The 20020-nt window shown below is 30.6% G+C and overlaps 1 protein-coding gene across 5 annotated transcripts in view; it reads right to left on the bottom strand.

Annotated features, from left to right (window-relative positions):
• The window catches only part of LOC106874522 (protein phosphatase 3 catalytic subunit alpha), a 175157-nt gene that overhangs the window by 35862 nt on the left and 119275 nt on the right, over nt 1-20020 (bottom strand). For 4 of the 5 annotated variants that reach the window (XM_089362779.1, XM_089362785.1, XM_089362781.1 and 1 more), the window contains exons 6-10: nt 19625-19764; nt 19398-19475; nt 17887-17981; nt 14403-14528; nt 12255-12332 (exon numbers count right to left, since the gene is read on the bottom strand). In XM_089362779.1, the coding sequence (XP_089218905.1) occupies nt 12255-12332; nt 14403-14528; nt 17887-17981; nt 19398-19475; nt 19625-19764 (517 nt within the window). Of the gene's footprint in view, nt 1-1078; nt 1175-10914; nt 10924-12254; nt 12333-14402; nt 14529-17886; nt 17982-19397; nt 19476-19624; nt 19765-20020 lie in introns of all 5 variants that reach the window. The other variant, XM_089362800.1, reaches the window with a different exon arrangement.

Raw genomic sequence — 20020 nt, 5'->3', positions numbered from 1 at the left:
ACTAGCATCATTTAGCTGACTGATGGATCTTCATGAGAGTTAAGCATAAGAGGGTTCCTAAAATATGTTAGTTCAAGACAGAAATTAAAATAATAAATATTTAATTATTCCCATTGTTTGTTTGTTTGTATGTATATTTGTTTGTAAGATAAAAACTATTTCCAAATAAATCAAATAAACTGATTATAGTGACTCCATCAATTCCTAATGATATCTGAAGGAATTTTTATATTCTGAAAAATCATTATATCAGACTATGGATAATTAAATTATAACAGTTATTATAGTCCACTCTGCATTGTTGTGCCATTCAAGACACATTATATTTCACATAATTTATCATTTTTTTTCAGAAAAATATAGTTTATTATTGGGATGGAAAAGAAGAAACTAAAAAAAATCAAATATCTTTCATGATGGAAACATTGTATCAGAAATGAGTTGTAACTGAAACTTGATGAAGGTGATGACTAAAGAAAATACACAACTACTTCTCTTATATTTAATGCAACATTTGATTCTTTTGTAAATAAAGTTTGTTGGAAACCCATCATACTTTTATATTCAGAAGGTAAGTTGTTCTTTAAAGAATTATATACTTAAAAAACTTTGTTTCTAATATTTTCAGCATGAAATAAATCATTTTCTCTTTCATTTATAGCTAATTCCATCCAACGAAACTTGTTTGATTACAAATAAGGTCCTCAACACATTGATATCCAGTTAACCATATCATACAATGAAGTAAAATATGGAGTTACAATACATATTCTAATGTTGTTTGATATGATGTCCAGAAGCAAGTAATGAAAAGGCAAAATTTTATTCAAATGTCTCAAAATGTATTAACGAACACTTTCTTAAAGGCAACTTGAAAACCAATCTGATCATATATCTTGGTTGTTTTGAGGAAAACATTTTGAAGAAGAAACTGCTTAAGCTGCCCCGTGAGAGCATACCGGATAAAAATTGCTCAGTTTTTAAGTGAGACATTGGAATAAAAAGGGCCAGCCAATGCTAATCTAATCAGAACTAAATTGTATCTGATAGTAAACAGAAATACCAATAGCTTAGGTACCTGTGATATGGTCTTCACTAATCCCTGAGATTTGACGTTGTTGATGTTGTTGTTGTTGTTGTTGATGTTGTTGTTGAAGTTGTTCTGTCTTCTTTGCTACAACAACATGTGTCAAATAATTCAATACAGAACTTTAAAAAAAAAATTTCAAAAAAGAAAAAAAAAGGCAAACCCATATTTCTATTATTATTATTTTCTTCAAGAAGAGAAGTTGCAGCTTATAAAAGTCTTGTGACTTAAGGCTGCTTTGATTTTTGCATCGAAATAAACTTTCATAATCACCACAGTAAAGCTTACAACATATGCTGTACGGAGCAATAGTGCATGTAAACATCAAGGTTCATTTTATGTTCAGAAATTTTAAATTGATAAATGAAAAATCCAAGTGCAAATAAAACCTAACAAAATATTTTCTTTTTACAATAATGTATTAAATTACAGATACCTAGATATACAGAATACTGTTCTTAAAATTTAGAATGGTATTTCATTCTAAACTATGAATAACCATAGAAAAGGCACAAGTTCCCAGTCAGCTGAATCTAAGACTAGGCTTCAATTCCCATCTGTAGTCATTAATTCGCTTACATGTTACTAATGCTTTCAGTAAAGCTGTGATTGATTCTGTTCCAGCTGCCTTGAAGTTAATAAGGCTAATAATCTCTAATTGATGGACACTGCTGATTATGCATCATCAAATGGAATACACAGACACATAATATTTGATTATATATTTCAACTGTGTGTGAAATAAAGCTTATTAGTTGATCATTTTAATTAACATCTAGACAAAAAGTTACTAATTAATTGGAAGCTTTATCTCTCATTCTTCCTCAATAATAATTTTCAGATTTTAGTTTGTTGAATGTTCAAGTTTTACTTCCTTTTATCAGTAAAAAATTCTGCTTAGAATTATTAAAATAATTTGTTCCATTCTAGTAAATTTGTGCTTCTTATAAATAGTAAAATCATTTCCTTCACCCACTTCACTATCTCAATCATGTCTTTATCATTTGTACAGTTATCCATTAGCAGATTCTCCGACGCACCACACAATGAAGACTGTCACTGTCTATGAGCATCATAGTATGACAGAGTTACAATTTATTCATTAAAGCAAGGACAAATAGGCTACAATGTTTTTATTACAAGTTTACAAACACCCCAGATTTGGATTTTCATGCAGGTATATTTCCAGTGAATGTTTAATGAACAGAAAATCAGATACATTATTTACATTTGACGGATATTTGTACTCATCTTGTTTGTTGTTAACACAATGTTTCAGCTGATATACTCTCCAGCCTTCATCAGGTGTCTTGGGGAAATTTCGAACCATTTTTCTCGATGTTGTTATCAACTGCCTGGAATTGAACTCGGAATCTTGGGGTTAGTAGCCCATGCTCTTAACCACTATGCCATATCCCCATGGGCAATTATGGAGTTAATTTTAGGGCGTATAAATCTAATATTTTTCTATCTTTCCTTAATACTGGAGCTATTCATATCTGCACTCAGTCTGCTTAGGAGGTTGTTGTGTCCTAGCATATGCGCTGCTTCTTTTAGTTTTTGTATTTTCCAGTGGTGTTTTCTGTCTATTATTTTAACTTCATCTCACCGGGTGAGGTGGTCTCCATTTTTCCATACATGATCAGCTATACCCGATTTATCAATATCTCATCGTGTCATAGCTTTGCAATGTTCCTCTACCCTTATTTTGAGGGGGCGCATGCTTCACCTTTGTATAATCTACCACAGCTGCATGGGATGGAGTACATGCAGTCTTTGGTCATATTCTCTTCTATTGGTGGTTTTAGCCGAAGGAGATATTTACAAAGTGTTGTATTACTCCTGAATACTGTCCTGATGTTATATGGGCCGCATATCTTTTGTACCTTTTCAGAGAGGCCTTTCACATCGGGCACACAGACTATAGACAGTTTATTGGTTTCATCCCCCAAAACATACTATCTACTCCAATTATGAAGAAAAGAGAGGATGAAACCAATAAACTGTCTACAGTCTGTCTACCCTGTGTGAAAGGCTTCTCTGAAAAGTTACAAAATATATGTGGCCCATATGACAGGACAGTACTTAGGAGTAATACAACACTTCGCAAATATCTCTTTTGGGTAAAACCATCAATAGAAGAGAATATGATCAAAAACTGCATGAACTCCATCCCATGCAACTGTGGTAGGTTATACAAAGGCAAAACATCCGCCCCCTCAAAATAAGGGTAGAGGAACATTGTAAAGCTGTGACATGAGATATTGATAAATCAGATATAGCTGATCATGTATGGAAAAATGGAGACCCCCCCACTGTGGGATGAAGTTAAAATAATAGACAGAGAACACCAATGGAAAATACAAGAACTAAAAGAAGCAGCACATATGCTAGGACACAATAACCTCCTAAGCAGACTGAGTGCAGATATGAATAGCATATGGGAAGGACAGGAAAATATTAGATTTATAAGCCTTAAAATTCACTCCATAATTGCCCATGGGTATATGGCATTGTGGTTAAGAGTGTGGGCTAATAACCCCAATATTCCGAGTTCAATTCCAGGCAGTGACCTGAATAATAATAATAATAATAATAACAACATTGAAAAAAAATACCTTAGGAATGAGAACCCAGGTTCGAAATTTCTCCAAGATACCTGATGAAGGCTGGAGGGTATATCAGCTGAAAGGTTGTGTTAACAACAAACAAGATGAGGACAAATATCTGTCAAATGTAAATAATGTACATAATTCCTCATCTCTTAAATATAGAACTGCAGAAAATCAGATAGTTTAGAAGAAAGTGAAATCATAAAACAAATGAGAATGAGTTAATTCCCAGCAAATACAGCTGAAAATATAACCAATGTTTATGCTCTAATTATGTATGGCCAGTGCTTGTATTTTCCTAAAATCAAGGGTTTTAGACATTAGGGCTTCTATGGTTACCATTAACAAAATATTTTTTTTGAATGAACAACCTACATCTCAGGTTATTTACACAATAAGCTATAAGAAGGGAAACAACTAATGAATTGATAACTGGATGACTTATAGAACCCTGTGTTGTAAGCTTTATTTTCAAGTAATTATGAAAATAGTTCCTTGTCATTTAGTCTTCAGCAAAATTTAGAAATAATTATGTAAAATGAAGTTATTTTGCTACATGTCCGTTTTGTAATCCATCTTCAATATTCAATCCTCTTAGAAGCTACACTAAGGATTTATAACTGGGTTTAAAATAACAGAACAATAGTCTTTAATAGAAGTTTCAACAATTATAAACATTTACTAAAAAAAAAAAAAATTCAATGTAGAGTGTGGTTATAGTTAAGTTAATGTATCAAAGGCTGTCCTGCAGCATGGCTGCAGGCCACTAATTGGATCCAACGAAAGAGTAATCCATATCCATTTTTAATTTGTGAGATTTATTAAACTGCTTGCTTGAAATCATCTGTCAATCTAAAATGAAGAATTATGAAATCTATGGCCATTAAGCAAGACATCCTCCTGTTAACACTGAGTTTTAAAGAGGCGAAGTTAATGGAAATTTGACTTAATTGAAAAATATGTTGACGTTGAGAACAGATGATGTTTGAGATGAAAAAGTAGCTTAAAACCTCAGAATATCTTCACAGAGTTTTTATAGCAATGGACCACAGACACAACAAAGATCACCTGTACAGATTTACTTATTTAAGAAAAAAAAAACCTTAAAAATTTGTTGATAATAATTTCTATCAGACAAAATATGATGTTAATCATAAAGTACATATTAAACTCTTAGTGAGCTGAAATTTGACAATGTCCTATATTCAAAATCATTTTAATGATGTTGTTAATGTCCTTGAAAAAGGCACAAGTGCCATAATACATAATTTCTCAACTTCTAAACATATTTGATCTGATGGCTAGTTAAAATAAAATAATTTCATTACAAAAGAAAGAAGTGGTGAATATATGTGATTGTGTTCACATATTCACTTATATATGTTTATTAATAATTGAAATATTAGATATGAAGTAGAAAAATTATTATAGGCACAGAGGATGAAAAGAACATGAAACTGAATTTGACCAGAGGAGTTGTGTCAGTACCCTTTTAGTAGAGCACATTACTTGCTGCTTTCAAACAAATGGAAATTAAATGTAAAGAGATAAATGTTGTGTTTGAGGAAGGTTGCTTAACTTCGCAACATTTCTAGTAATTTGTACGAATATTTAAATTGTAGGATTATTTAATTTATGAGCAAACAAAACATATATATATATATATGTTTCTGGCTGAGGAGTTAATAGTAGGAAGGGAATCTAGTGTAAAAACCCTTGTTTAGAAAAAAATTTGTAAGTAAATGTCTAAGTGCATCAATTTCAGTGTTAATGTATAAAATAACATCAAGAAAGAGCCTAGAGTAAGACTTTTAATTTTATGACAATGTGAACCAAGTAAGGGAGGGAATAATGTGAAGATGGCACAAATACGGACTAAACTGAGATTGTCTAAAATTTAAGAAGTAGAAAATACAAAAATGTATCTGAAAATTAGATAGTTTAGAAAATTGAACAAGAGCATGCCCTTACATATTACATTTGAATTGGTACGCAAATGAAAGGCCAGAATTAGATACAAGAAAACTTTTAAGAAATAGGTACAATTTAGAAAGTTTATCTTAACCACACATTAAAAAAAGTTGATTATAATGAGACCAAATAAAACAAAAAACATTAAAAAGGAAAAGGAAGACAACAAATACAATAATTATTTTTACAATAGAAAAATTGATGAATTTGATTACGTGTAGACAGAGAAGAAACTAGTTGGAACAGGATATTAAAAATGCAGATAGAAAAAAGCCATTCAATGTTAAAAAAAAAGAAAAAAAGAAAAAAACTTTAGTGCAGGGGATTATACATTTAGGAGAAGTTTATTGGGAAAATATATATGAAATATATAGAAATAAATTTATATTTATAAAGAATAGGATTTAAAACAAAATAATACATTGGTATGAATTAGACTTCTTAAAGAGTGCTCAATAAATAAAAATGAAAGGAAATCAAACAAATGATCTGTCGTAGTAAAGATGGCTTCTACTTATGTTAGCAAAACTCTGTTTCATTCTTTTTTGAAACATAATCTACAATTTTTTTAGTACTTTAAAAAATACTTTTACTTTTGTTTCTATATTCTTTTGTGAGCCAACATATTTTCACTGCAATGTCTAATAAAGGATTTCATGACATTTGTAACAATTCTTCCATTTATGTGCAATGTGAGTGTGTATGATATGTTTGAATTAACTAATAGTAGCAAGAGGATTTATCCATATTTAATGGAATTAATGTTCCATAGTTATGCATCCTAAAAATGAATTTGCATTGATTCTATGATAATGTTTCAAAATACCTACATCAAACTACATGTTTTTATGTAAAATATTTCACTAGTCTGATCTGGATTCAACATGTCTTCAAATGGTATGAATCAATTTAATGTCCTTCATTGGACTGAATCATCCAAAATTATAACAAATCTATGGCTTTCTCTTCTTAAATTACAACTCTTTAGGAAATATAACAATGGCTTACAGTATGTTTGTAACAAAGTTTACAAGGTCAATCATAGGCAGGACCAATGATCACATAGTTGGAGATCAGACTGATTGAAATACAGAGCATAAAAACATTGACAGTGATGTAAAGAATTCAAGAAAACTCTTCATAATATCAACACTAGGAAAATAGACTTAGACAAACTGGAATTAGACACAGTTTATAAAAGAGCCATAAATGGTGTAAAAAGAAACACAGAACTGAAGCAAAAGAAAAATAGGCAAAGAATGCACTATCAATACTTAAAATTTATACTGTACAGAAAAGAATTTATAATCAGATAAAAAGGAGGGGGTGGTTAAAGACAGAAACTTTATCATTAAAAAGCATAGCTGATGTTCATCTAACAGTGGCCCAGTGGATTTAAATGACAGAATATAAAGCACCTGCAGCAGTAGTAGCTCTAAAACATTCATCTACTCCACAATCATAGCTAGGTTGAGAATAAAATCTACATTTCAAAATATAGAAAAATAAATATAAATATATCAATTAAAAAAATTATATATCATGACTAGTATATATATATATATATATACATATATATATATATATATATATATATATATATGTACATATATATATATATATGTACATATATATATATATATATATATATATATATATATATGTATATATATGTGTGTGAATATGTGTAATAAAATAATAATGCTTGCCATGCCTTAATGGTATGACTACTGGTAGATAATGGTAAAAACTTCAAAGCAAATAGTAATGACATGATGCAATGTGATAAAAAACTGTAACAAGAATTGGAAAATGTCTTCAGTAATATTTAAATTATACATTGATTTGCAATGAAACACTTCTAAACTAATTTTTCAACAGGAAATAAAGTGTGTGTGTGTGTGTGTGTGTGTGTGTGTATATATATATATATATATATATATATATATATATATATATATATATATATATATATATATATATATATGTATATATATGTATTTATTTATTCAGAGTTTGATGATACTGAAACAAATTTCTTTGAATTATTATAAACTAGAATAGTATCAAATTTAAAATAAGAAAATAAACAAAAGGAAATTAATAAAAGAAGAAAATAGTTTTAGAATAGAATCTAATGAAAGAGTGTGTATATATATATATATATATATATATATATATATATATATATATATATATATATATATATATATATATATATATATATATATATATATATATTATTTTTGACGTTCAAATGTTCCTGGAAAGTCTCACTTCTAGTCCTGGTGGACAGTGGTGAAGTGACACTAGAATATCTTGTCCAGAGCACAGATCTGGGCAAGATTATATGGAAGACCAGGGGTCTCCCTTCTACATGCTACACGTGATGTTCAAGTGAAGGGCAAGGGCCAATATCACTGAATACCAGTGTCATTATGAGATTTGCCAAAATGAAACTGAATACAATAAGGGATTACCTAACAAATTAAAGATCTTGATTCCAGTACATAATTGTTATTGATATCTTATTTTAAAATCAATCAAGGAAGAATGAAAGGCAAAGCTGACCATGTCATGATTTGAGGCACTAAGTAAAGAATTGGGATAAATGCCCAATGATAAAAATAACAAGGACTACTCACTACAACCAACATCAAGATATTGCTTTTCGTACACACATACTAAAAATATAAAGGCAATATCTTTTCTAATTATATTGTCAGTAGAAATATATTTTATTTTATCATCTAGTGTGTAGCGCCTGAATGAGATAGTATGTGATCTAACCATATTGAACTTAAGATTTTTGCAAGAATAGGCTCAAACATAGCAAGCATAATTATGTGGTTGAAAACTTTGATTCTCAGTTACATGGTTCTAGATTTAATCCATCTTTGTAGAACTTTGGAAAAGTGTTTTCTGCCATAGCCTCAAGCTGATCGATAACTTGTGAGTTGAATTTGGTACATGGAAATTATGCAGAAACCCAATACTCACACACACACACACACACACATAAACGTGCATCTGAGTGTCTTTCTGCTGAAATATGTTTGTGAAAAAAACTGAAAAACTGGTAGTTTCTGAATATATTCCCCTGCAATATTTTTATAAGAAATTACAGACACCAAATTGCTATTCTCACCAAATGTAATGCAGTGAACCAGTATTATTGCTTATAAATTGTGATACAAAATTTAAATATATATGTAAGCGTAAGACTGTGTATAGACTCAACATGAGTTGTCATACTTGAGTTTCTAATATATAATTACACATCCCAAGAAAACCTTTAAAAACACTTCTGAAAATTATTTGGCAATGATCGTCCCTCAAATATTTATTAATGATAGATGATGAAATCAAAATCCAGTGTAAAATTTTAATTTATAAGGCACTGTTTCAGAATAGGTAGATTTTCCATCATCTGGCATGATTTTCTCACCACTGTTTTATCATTGTCCCCAATAAATTGATTGATAATGTTTCCTGTTGATTTATGATTTTTTTTTCTGTAAGGACATATCTTCTCATTTTCTGCATAGTTAATCCATTAGTTATGGAGAAGCAGTATTATGCTAACCACAGTATTCAATTAGCAAATTAGAACTGTGACTGTGAAACATAACCTTATAATCAATGTAAGCAGCTTCTCATGATCTCATTATTAATAAATGGTAATTAATAGGTGACTGCTAGCATTTATCTCAGGCATCACAGATGAAAATACTGAAAAATCAATGAAAATTGGAAAAGGCACAAAAGTTTTATATCTGATTTTCATTGTAGTATAATGACTAGGTACCAAACATTTTGTATAGCTTTCAATCATGCAACATAAGCCGGAGAAATGTTTGTGGTTTTTAACAGATGATTACCTAATATATAACTATTCTGATGACCTATTTCTTTAGACTTTAAATGTTAACCTCTACCACATTATATTTTAAGATGACAGCTCTCACTACAACCTTTTTCTCTCATATAATGTTTTAGTATTGAAAAGAATAGTACTCCTTTCAGTAATATTTTATTCATCTTTAAGATGATAATCAAATACTAATATCTTAATGATTTTCTTTTTTACAATTTGTTTCTGTATTTGCTGATTATTTGCCTGTGATATATCCTAATATGAAGACCTCATTAATTTAAAAAAGGAAAAAGAAAACAAGTAACTACATCACAAATTTCCCCATTGCATGTCAATAGATTATTTCCCTTGTCTTGCTTCAAAGCAAATCTCAACATTAGGAGAAATTTCTACATCCCAAGGGAAAATATTGAAGCCAGTAAATCAATTTGCCGAGAATTTGAAATCTGATTAGCATGTGTTTTGCCCTTTCTGGAAATAGCTTCTATTAATAAGAATTTATCTTGTTTGAAGCATGTATAATACTTTACCATATTTCCAGTAATATGTTGGGTTGCCTTTAATCATTTATGAGTTGCTGTTTTTCTAAGATATTCTGTGACCAAAGAGAAGAACCATGCATTTTTTTCTCTCTAAAAATCATACACTCTTCAACTAGATTAACGAATTTGTGAAAAGTAAAAAAATAAAAAGAACAAAAACAAAACAAAATGTAAGATCTTATTCTAGATAGAACTTGCTGTACAGCAAAACAATTTTAATTTCATTAGTGAATGATATTTTATATACTTTCCAGGACAGAATTCTTTTAACAATTAGTACAAAATAATAATTTTCATTACTTTCTAAACTAAAAAAAAACCTCCAAAAAAGAAAACAAAAACAAATCACCAAATTAACAGTTCAATAAATCTGGAACTCAAAATAATTAGGGATAAATACTAATACTACTAATATTTCTGATTCGAGAGAGGTTTAGTCAATACTATCGACAAACTCAGGGTACTTTATCCTATCAATCTGAGAAGGATAAAGAGCACAGTTGACCATGGTTAGATCTGAATTCAGAATATAAAGAGCTGGAAGAAATACCACAAGGCATTTTGTCCGACTCTCTAGATGTTTTTATGTTTCAGTAGGTAGTGCAACAACTGCTTTGCCTAGTTCAATCTAATCTACAAGAACTATTTGCTTAGAAGATTTAGATTAGCACGCCAGTAAACCACTTACCGATAACACAGCATTTTAATCCCAAGAGCTTACCATGATAATGACAACAAGGTTACAGAAGTAAGCACTAGGAATGATCAAACTAGGCTAGTTTCAAAATTTACTAATGAATTATAGCAGTGAGTTTCATACTTTACCAAGTTCAGCTGTTCGAGTAAGATAGGAGAATATTAGTGAGAAATTTACATTTATTATTAGCATTCATCAAGTTAATTGTAGAGAAACAAAATGTAAAGTTTACATTATAAATCCTTTTGGAGAAAGTTACATTATGCATAAATGAAATCATTTGGAGAGAAGAGAATAAACAAAACAAGAAACTACTCAACAATACTAGGATCTGTAAATGTATAAAGAATTTGGCAATAACAACAGAAATTATTTTCTTTCTTATCTACAATGAAATAAAGCTAATACACACACATTGGGTTATCAATAAATATATTTGGTCTTTGTTATATATTTTAAAACAGTAAAAACAAGATTTATTTATGGATAATCTAACGTGTATATGTATATATATAAATATATATAACTGTTTCTAGTTTCTACAATATGCTGATGAGTAAAGAGTAAAATTTATAAGGAAATATATCAATTCATAGTAAATTAAATTTAAAAAGGTTTTAATTTAAAAAGTAATATATAAATGTGTAAATGAAATTAATTTAATTTACTCAACTTGCCCCAAATAAATATGTTACAACTACTTTGTTATTTTCATAAAACTTTACAAATAATTCATTTCTAATCTTGAAATTACAGCTCAATTCTATTTTTAGTGCATATATATTATTCAAGACTATTTTTGGACATAAAATACTACACTAATCCAGAAAAATATAAAAGCTTTTGAAAAAATAGAATGGAGCAAAGATAAAATTTTCAAACAATTAAAATTACTCTTAATACAAGGGAATTGATTAAAAAAATATAATAAAATCTATTTTACAACAGAATTCACTGGCATGAATTTTAAAATTGACATTGGTAGTTATTTAATAAAGAAATGTGCTTTCCAATTAATTTACTAAATGTTTTACTAACAAATATTAATACTTATTTTGCCAAATAAAATGTTCATCAGAAAATAGTGACTGTGTTTAGTAAATCTATTCATATTTAATTGAATATATGTAATGGATTTATTAGTTCATAATCTTTTCTACTTTCCCCCACCACTGCCAACCTAATATTTATGTTAATAGGACTAGTTTTTATGAAATGTACATTATTTTTCAGGAGAGAAAATATATGCACTTTAAACATTACAAAACAATCATTTTCATAATTTATAAGGTTTAGACACTATTCAAAGCTGCTAATAAATATTTTAAAATAGTGGAATAAAACAATGCTAAGTGTGTGCATGTGAAAGTATATATTCCATACAGACCTGTAATAGAAAGAAACAAGGATTATGAAAAAGTCTAAAGTAAACAAATAAAACTATATAAAAAAATATATATTAAGTTACCTTCAAATGTATCATCTCCTTCAGTCATCAACTCATCATCTGAACAGATATTAAGGACGTTTACTAACATCTCTGTAACTGTAAAGAGACAAAACAGAAACCATTTCATTACTGCATTAATTTCACAGACTTATACTTGAACCGACTGAGAAGAAAGTGCAGATAATATTTTGAATAAAATAATTTTCTTTCTGTCTGCTACAAGTTAAAGAAAATAATATTGTTAACGATAATAATCCTTCATAAGAATTGTGAATATTCAACAAAAAATTTGACATACATAGAGCCTGTGGTGTTTGGTGTAGCATGTAATGTGTGGTACCTTTGTAAACCTGTTACATGTGGACAGGAGCATTAATCTCCAACTGCTACACAGCTCTCATTTATGGGCTCCCAGAAGTCATTAGTGTTCGCCAATTACCACATCATGATATCTCACTTTGGCTAGTGAGCAAAACTGAGTAGAGCGTACCAACAATATTGGGAGGATTGCTGTACAGAGTATCACCCCTTAAGTGCATGAAGACTGAAGTGGTTGACGAGGCAGAAGAACCCAATATGGTCAATGGCTCAGAAGGCATGACAGCAAGATGTGTTGCACACCTAGGGCACTCTCTTGACAGAATACAGACTTGTGGTCAGCCTATGTGGAAGGGTTCAAGGACCCCACTATGTACATAATTGCACCTGTAGTAAATCAAGGATCTTAGAACTACCCAAACAACAGAGATCCTAGATAATCAACTTACTGAGAGCAGGTGACACAACCAGCACGACTGCAGTTTTAAATCTCAAAGAATTTAAAGAATATATAATCCAAAAATAATAAGTGTATATTTATTACTAAGATAGATGGGAAGCTCTAGCTGAACCAAATCAACTTCTACTTCCCAACTTCCATTTTAATGTACCTTACACCTGTAAATTATTACAATTTTGAGAGGAGACAAGAGAATAATCTGTTTATACATTACAAGACTAAATCTATAACTTAAATGTTAGTCAGAAAGTTTTTTTTACAATTAACTTATAGTTTTAGGATGAATCAAACTATAAAGTAACAACATTTTATGTTATTACTACTATTAGTATTAACCCCACCTAAAAAGAAAACAATTGTTTCAAAGAATTTATGTGCTGTTTCTTTAAATCATTGTCAGATGACAACAGCAGTGATGTCAAAATGTGAAATTAATGTGGCTAGTGAAATACGACAGGTTAAGTTACTGTAGAAAGAAGAAAGGTGCTATGATAAAGATTTGATACATATTTTCATTGGTTTATGCAGACAATTTAACTATGTTGGAAAGTAGATCATCAAGAGATCTAAATATTCTGTTTATGAATCTATACATAATGCACAGAATTAGTAGATTTCTGTGTGAGAAGGGAAGAGAGATTAATAGCAGATAAATCCAGGTACCCTCTGGAAAAGAAGCTTGTTTCTTTGATTTTCAGTTGTTATTTAGTTTCAGGTCAGCCCTTATTGAGCAGACCTATGATCAAAGGTGTTGTAACCATGACCAGCACATATTTTTTGCATATATTTATGACTACATTATGATCCCACTTTTTAAGAGAGAAAGAAATGGAGAGAGAGTGTGTGTGTGTGATTTGAGAGGAACTGACTGCTACTTGTAGCAGGTCTAAGAAAATTACAAGGAAAAAAAGAACTGTTATAAGAGATGAAGAAATGTCTCAGTCAGTTAATTTGGCAGAGCTAAAGAAGTAAAATATTGAGTGAACTTTGTAAGTAAAGTAATTGAGAAAGTGATGTCTTGGTAGAAAAAGAATACATGTAAGTGAGTAATTTATTCTCGAATAGAGAGATGGCAGTAAAGCTGTTAGCAAATGTAATGTTGGTTAAAAAAAAAATGATACTAAGTTATATAGATTGAGTAAAAGTGTAAAGAAAGATTGTCTGAAGTTAGAGAAGCACTTGATGAGAGATAAGAATGGAAAGCTATGGCTTTTAAGACCATGTGATAAATGAAAATTTGTAGGTTTTCATAATGGATTGTGACAATAAAAAAGAACTGATAAGAGTTAGTGACCTCTATGATGTGGAAACTTCATTTTCCTTTTGTTAACAACATCTCTTGGATAACATCAACATTAATAACAATAAGAAAAGAAAAAGATATGAACCTTTTTCTCCCACGAATGGTAAAGACCATGTGAAAACATCCATAAAGTTTGGCAACCAATATGGGTGTGGAGAGCAGTTGAACTGCCTAATATTCATTACGTTATTTTCATACTTGAGAATTGCCGCTGAAAAAAAAAAAAAAGGTAAAATGAGAGAAATAAAAACTCTGTAAAAGTGGGAAAATGGGAAACTGTAAAAAAACAAAACAAAACAACAAACAACAAAAAAGGAAACAAAGTTCCAATTAAGTTAGATAGTTCATATAATTATGAAAATATTCTTATTTAAAGTTACACTCCTGTCCTGTAACAAATACTTATAGGTTGTTATAGAACAATTTGAAGAATGGGAGTTGCTGTTTGTCTCCAGGTCAGTCATTATCAAGAACATCTAGGATTGGATTACATCTGTGATCGTCCCATCTGTTTTTCAAACAGGGATTATATTATCAAATGTGCCCATTCTTTTTCTTAAAGACATATTGTGATTTGAAGGAGATTTGGCTTCAATTTCTATGATAGTAATTGTTGCTGATATATTAGAAATAGTTGCAGTAGTAATTATTGATAAAAGTACTACTGGTAGTGACAAGTTTGATAACATTGTCGTTATTGTTAATTAGTATAGTTATTAGGTTTTATTTCGGTCCTGTCAATTCTAGTTGAGCAGATCTGTGATCAAGTGTTGCAACTGTAACCATCTGGAAAAATGTTTTTCCAGACAATATATCTGGGATTACATTATTGGAAATATTCTTCCTTTTTCAAAACTGTAAGGCATAATTTGAGTGAGATTTGGTTGATATTTTCAGTATATTAGGCAACTATTTAGACACTGCCTCATTGGTTTGCACAATACACCCACATATGTCTGACCATAAAAGAACGACAGTTCATGAAATAATTGTCTTTCCCTCTCCTCTTCTCAGACAAACATGCATAGACAAGCAGAAGTATTTTAAATATACATTTAAAAGAGATATGATACACATTCTCAACACCACTGTTAAAGCCAACAAAAGGTTAATTTAGTAGTAATCTTGAGCTAATGACTTATTAAAGCCAGATATACAATCCTTATTAATTGAGTAGAGCAGTGAAAAAAAAATTACAATTTCATTCTTTCTTTTCCTTTTATATGTGAAATAGATACAAGGCCATACATTTTTGGAGGAGTGTAGTTGATTAAACTGTTCTCCCAAGGCTGGTGCTTTATTTTAACAACCCCAGAAAGGATTAAAGACAAAGTCAAGCCTGAAAGAATATGAATTCACAATGTAAAGGAACATAACTTAATACTGCATGGTACTCTGACTGTTTCCTAACTCTGCCAATAACTACACTTAAATGAAAAAAGACCAAAAAAAAAACCCCCCAAAACTTTTCAGCAGAGGAAGTACTGCAGAATTGGTTCGACCTAAAGTATTATTGGTGATTGTTTTAAAAACCCAGTCAAAAATGGTAAAGCAACCCACGATTTGATTGAGGACAATTAGACTCTAACTACAGTATCGCATCTGGTTTGCTTTACATGTCTTTCTATTCATAACAATGGTTTCAGAAAAAAGATATCTACTCTTTTTTTGAAGTATAGACTGAGCTCAAGAAATTATTGGCTGTGTACAAAGAGAAATTGTTGTATTCAAGATTTTCCCAAGAGCATTTTGAGATGGGATATAAGTGAAATTAGAAATGGAATGGAACTATATTCACTTCATAAACAGATAAAAAAAAATGAGAATGATGATAAAAAAGAAAAAGGAAAATCATTCTCTTACTTCTAATATTGGTTTCAAATTTTGGCACAAGGCCAGCAGTTTCAGGACTAACTGGTACTTATTTTATTACATTCGAAAGGATGAAAGGCAAAGTTGACCTCGGCAGATTTTGAACACAGAACACTAAGATGAATGAAATGCCACTAGACATTTTGTCCAGCATGCTAACGATTCTGCTAGCTCACTGCCTTTCTTACGCCTTATATTGACCAGAATTTTTATGTCTTGCATTTTAACTTTCAAAACATGCCAGAAGAAATTTTGCTAAATAGATGATAATGAGAGAGAGAGAGAAGGGGGGGGGGGAGAAATCTGACAACTTTAAATATACATCATAACAATGTGCATGACTATCCCATGCCAACATTGAAGATATTCTTTTATTCTTTTACTTGTTTCAGTCATTTGACTGCGTCCATGCTGGAACACAGCCTTTAGTCGAACAAACTGACCCCAGGACTTATTCTTTGTAAGCCTTGTACGTATTCAATCAATCTCTTTTGCTGAACTGCTAAGCTACAGGGACATAAACACACCAACATCAGTTCTCAAGCGATGGTAGTGGTACAGACACAAACATATACATACATATATATATCTATATATATATATATATATATATATATATATATATATATATACAATGGGCTTCTTTCAGTTTCCAACTACTAAAATAACTCACAAGGCTTTGGTTGGCCTGAGGCTATAATAGAAGACACTTGCCCAAGGTGCCATGCAGTGGGACTGAACCCGGGACCATGTGGTTGGTAAGCAAGCTATTTACCACACAACCATTCCTGTGCCTATAGCTACTTACCACACAGCCACTCCTGTACCTATATGTTTAATTTCTTTTTCAACAAATGAATGACAAACAGCTAATCAAATATAATATCAGTGGTTGTTCTAAGATGTCCTGGGCGATGCAGAAGCAGTTTAGCTAGAATAGCAACAGACTTGAGAAAGTCAACAAAATTCAAGTTAGCATTTTATTATTATTTTACTAGACACAAATAATGTGACCCAATGACACTTCTTGGCTCATAACAAAGTTAACTCTGTTCATATAAATGGAGTGATTTAATGTTCTGACATATAAAATAATTAGTAAAGCTTTAAAATTTGCTCAGAATTTGGAGTATTTTTAAAATAAATCTTTTTAACAGAATACTGAATTTGAAGTTTTTAATTTAAAGGTATAAATTATCAAATTAAAAATTTAGTACTTGGTACATAAGACAACCCTTATTTTATCTGTGGTTTAAAAAACAAGCAATAGCAAATTATTTCAATTACACTGATTGATCATAAAAATAAATTTACAAAAAGAAATACATCTTTTCTGTTCCTTTCATGTAGACACTCAATTTGCTCATTTCTGATGCGATTGGTCCTCTGTAGCTAAGAGCAGGGCTATCTTAGCAGCATTGCAGGTCTCCTGGCAAGGCAATGCAATTGGGGCCGCTAGTATTTATTATTTAATGATAGAAAGCTACAGTATACATAGATTAGAACAGCCTTCCTTCCCCCTCCTATGCACAGGGTCTCCAGGCAACTGCTCAATGTGGTTAAAAGAACTACAATTTTAATTTGAATAACTTTGAAATTTTTATCTTTGCAGTGTAGCTATATCATTAACTAGTGTAAATGTACTTGAGGTTGTTGAAAAGGTGTAATAAGAAAAAAAATTCCATACAAATACAAACCTTTATTGTTGTATACATCCAAATAATTAGGTGCTGAAAATATAGTTATTAATGACGGAAAACCAGTTTGGTGACTTTTCCTATACATACGATACCTGGAATAAAAATAATACCCTTTGAATAGTAATTTACATACCTTTGTATTAAATAAACTAGACATGGTATATAAAATTCACCAACAAAAGTACTGAGTAATATAAATTTTTCTCTTAGTAAAAAGAAAAATTCACATTCAATTTACATTGTTTCCTTATCTTGGATTTTCTTCCAACAACCTCCCAAAGCAAAATTTGAATTTACCTAAATATACTGAATGGTTAATAAGTGGAGGCTGAGTAATGTAAAATCTTAGAAGAAAAAATACACACAAAACAACAAAAACATGAAAAAAAAAAAAAAAAAAAATTAAGGCATAACTACAGATTTTTGCCCCACCAACTTTGGATGATCATAACTTATATTCATTCACCCCTCCTACTGTACTCTGGGAGGGTATATCCTCTCAACACATCTCCCCCACCACCATTTCTCTCTCTTTTCTTTTCTAACTGGAGTAGCCATGTATTTCCTCTACAGTTAGACACCTATCCCTCAATTATATTTTAACCTCTCATCAACTAGCACAAAGCCACCTTCCTCAATACTACTGCTCTTCCCAGGTGAGAGATGTTTGTCTTGCAAGCTATTTGGTGACCCTGCTGGTGCTGGCACTCAGTACACTCTGTAAAGTGGTTGGTTTTAGTTTCTAGATGCAGAATCTAACAACAAAGTGGTTGGTTTCTAACTGTACAAACCATGCCAAAGCAGACAATAGAGCTTGATATACTCCTCTGGCTTGCCAGCTTCTGTTAAGCTGTTTAAGCCATGCCAGCATGGAAAAGACATTAAATGAAGATGATGATTTCTCTCACTGCTCAGGAAGCCTTTTTTAATTTCATAAATGATTTGTGTGGTGAACATCAAAACTCAAGCTAAAATATTAATGTCATAATCCAATTGAATGAATTTAAACTATTTTAGGTAAATTCAGTTACAATGATTGGACAGTTAAGTCAAATGCTTTAGATGGATCATAATTCTATTGCTCTGAGTTTTGATTGTTTATCAGAGAAAAAGTCAATAGCAATGAATCACTAACAGTAAAGATAGTGTAGTGAAATGTTGGGGCAAACAAGTGAAAAACAAATTTAATACACATAGGAGCATATTTTCTTACCTTGCAGTGATAATTGATTGAAAATATTGATTAGGGGTTAAGAACTCTTTGTTCAGTGAGAGGAAAATGTAGATCATAAAGAAAGTGGGGTTGTATTTTAGCTATTCAAATTTTTTAGCTTGATCATGAGACAATGAATTCTTGCAACAAACTGTTGGAAGGAATTCATTGAAAGCATATAGAATACTCAAAATAAAATGTACATTAAATTGTCAAATATGTTGACAAATAGGAGTAGAGAAGAATATAAAATGATGATATTCCACAAATAATTATTAAAACAATTTATACCTACCCAGCATCCTGAGCTTCATGTGCCCTGATTATAGATAATAGATTATTCTGTTGCAAGAAATCACAACATGCTGCATAGCTGGAAAAATGCAAAAAACAGTGAGATTTAAAATTCTGAAAACAAAGCCAAATGTTTTATGTATAAGTCATTCAGTATAATAGGTTTTGTACATACTAACATGTCCAGCTGTTAGACATTTCCATGAAAAAATGGAAAATATTACACACCTGTAGAAATATGAGCAACCCCTAACACTATTGTGTGTAAAGTGTTCTGTAGTTTTTTCATTGCCAAAATCTTCCAGAGGATCGGACCATAATAAATCACACATTGGACCAAATGCTGGTGGTTCTTTGAATCTGTCCAACTGAAAGGAAAGGAAAAACAAATTATTTGCAACATTAGTCACTGACGGTTGATATTATGTAATGAAAAGAATGGTTAGTTATTTCAATGATTTAATTTTTTTTTTTTACAGATAATCTGTCTCTAACTTTCTTTTAAGATTCTACTTTTAATCAGATGAACAAATTTTCTGAGATTTTGAGAGCTTCATTCATTATGGTACATATCTGTCCAATAGTATTTATCTAAATGAGCACAATTATATTTTATGGAGTTCC

This window comes from Octopus bimaculoides, chromosome 1 (assembly GCF_046866305.1).
Source record: "Octopus bimaculoides isolate indiv1 chromosome 1, ASM4686630v1, whole genome shotgun sequence".
In the NCBI taxonomy this organism is placed as follows: Eukaryota; Metazoa; Mollusca; class Cephalopoda; order Octopoda; family Octopodidae; genus Octopus; species Octopus bimaculoides.
Note: the sequence above shows the minus strand (reverse complement) of the source record. Positions and strands in the feature narration are given on the sequence as shown.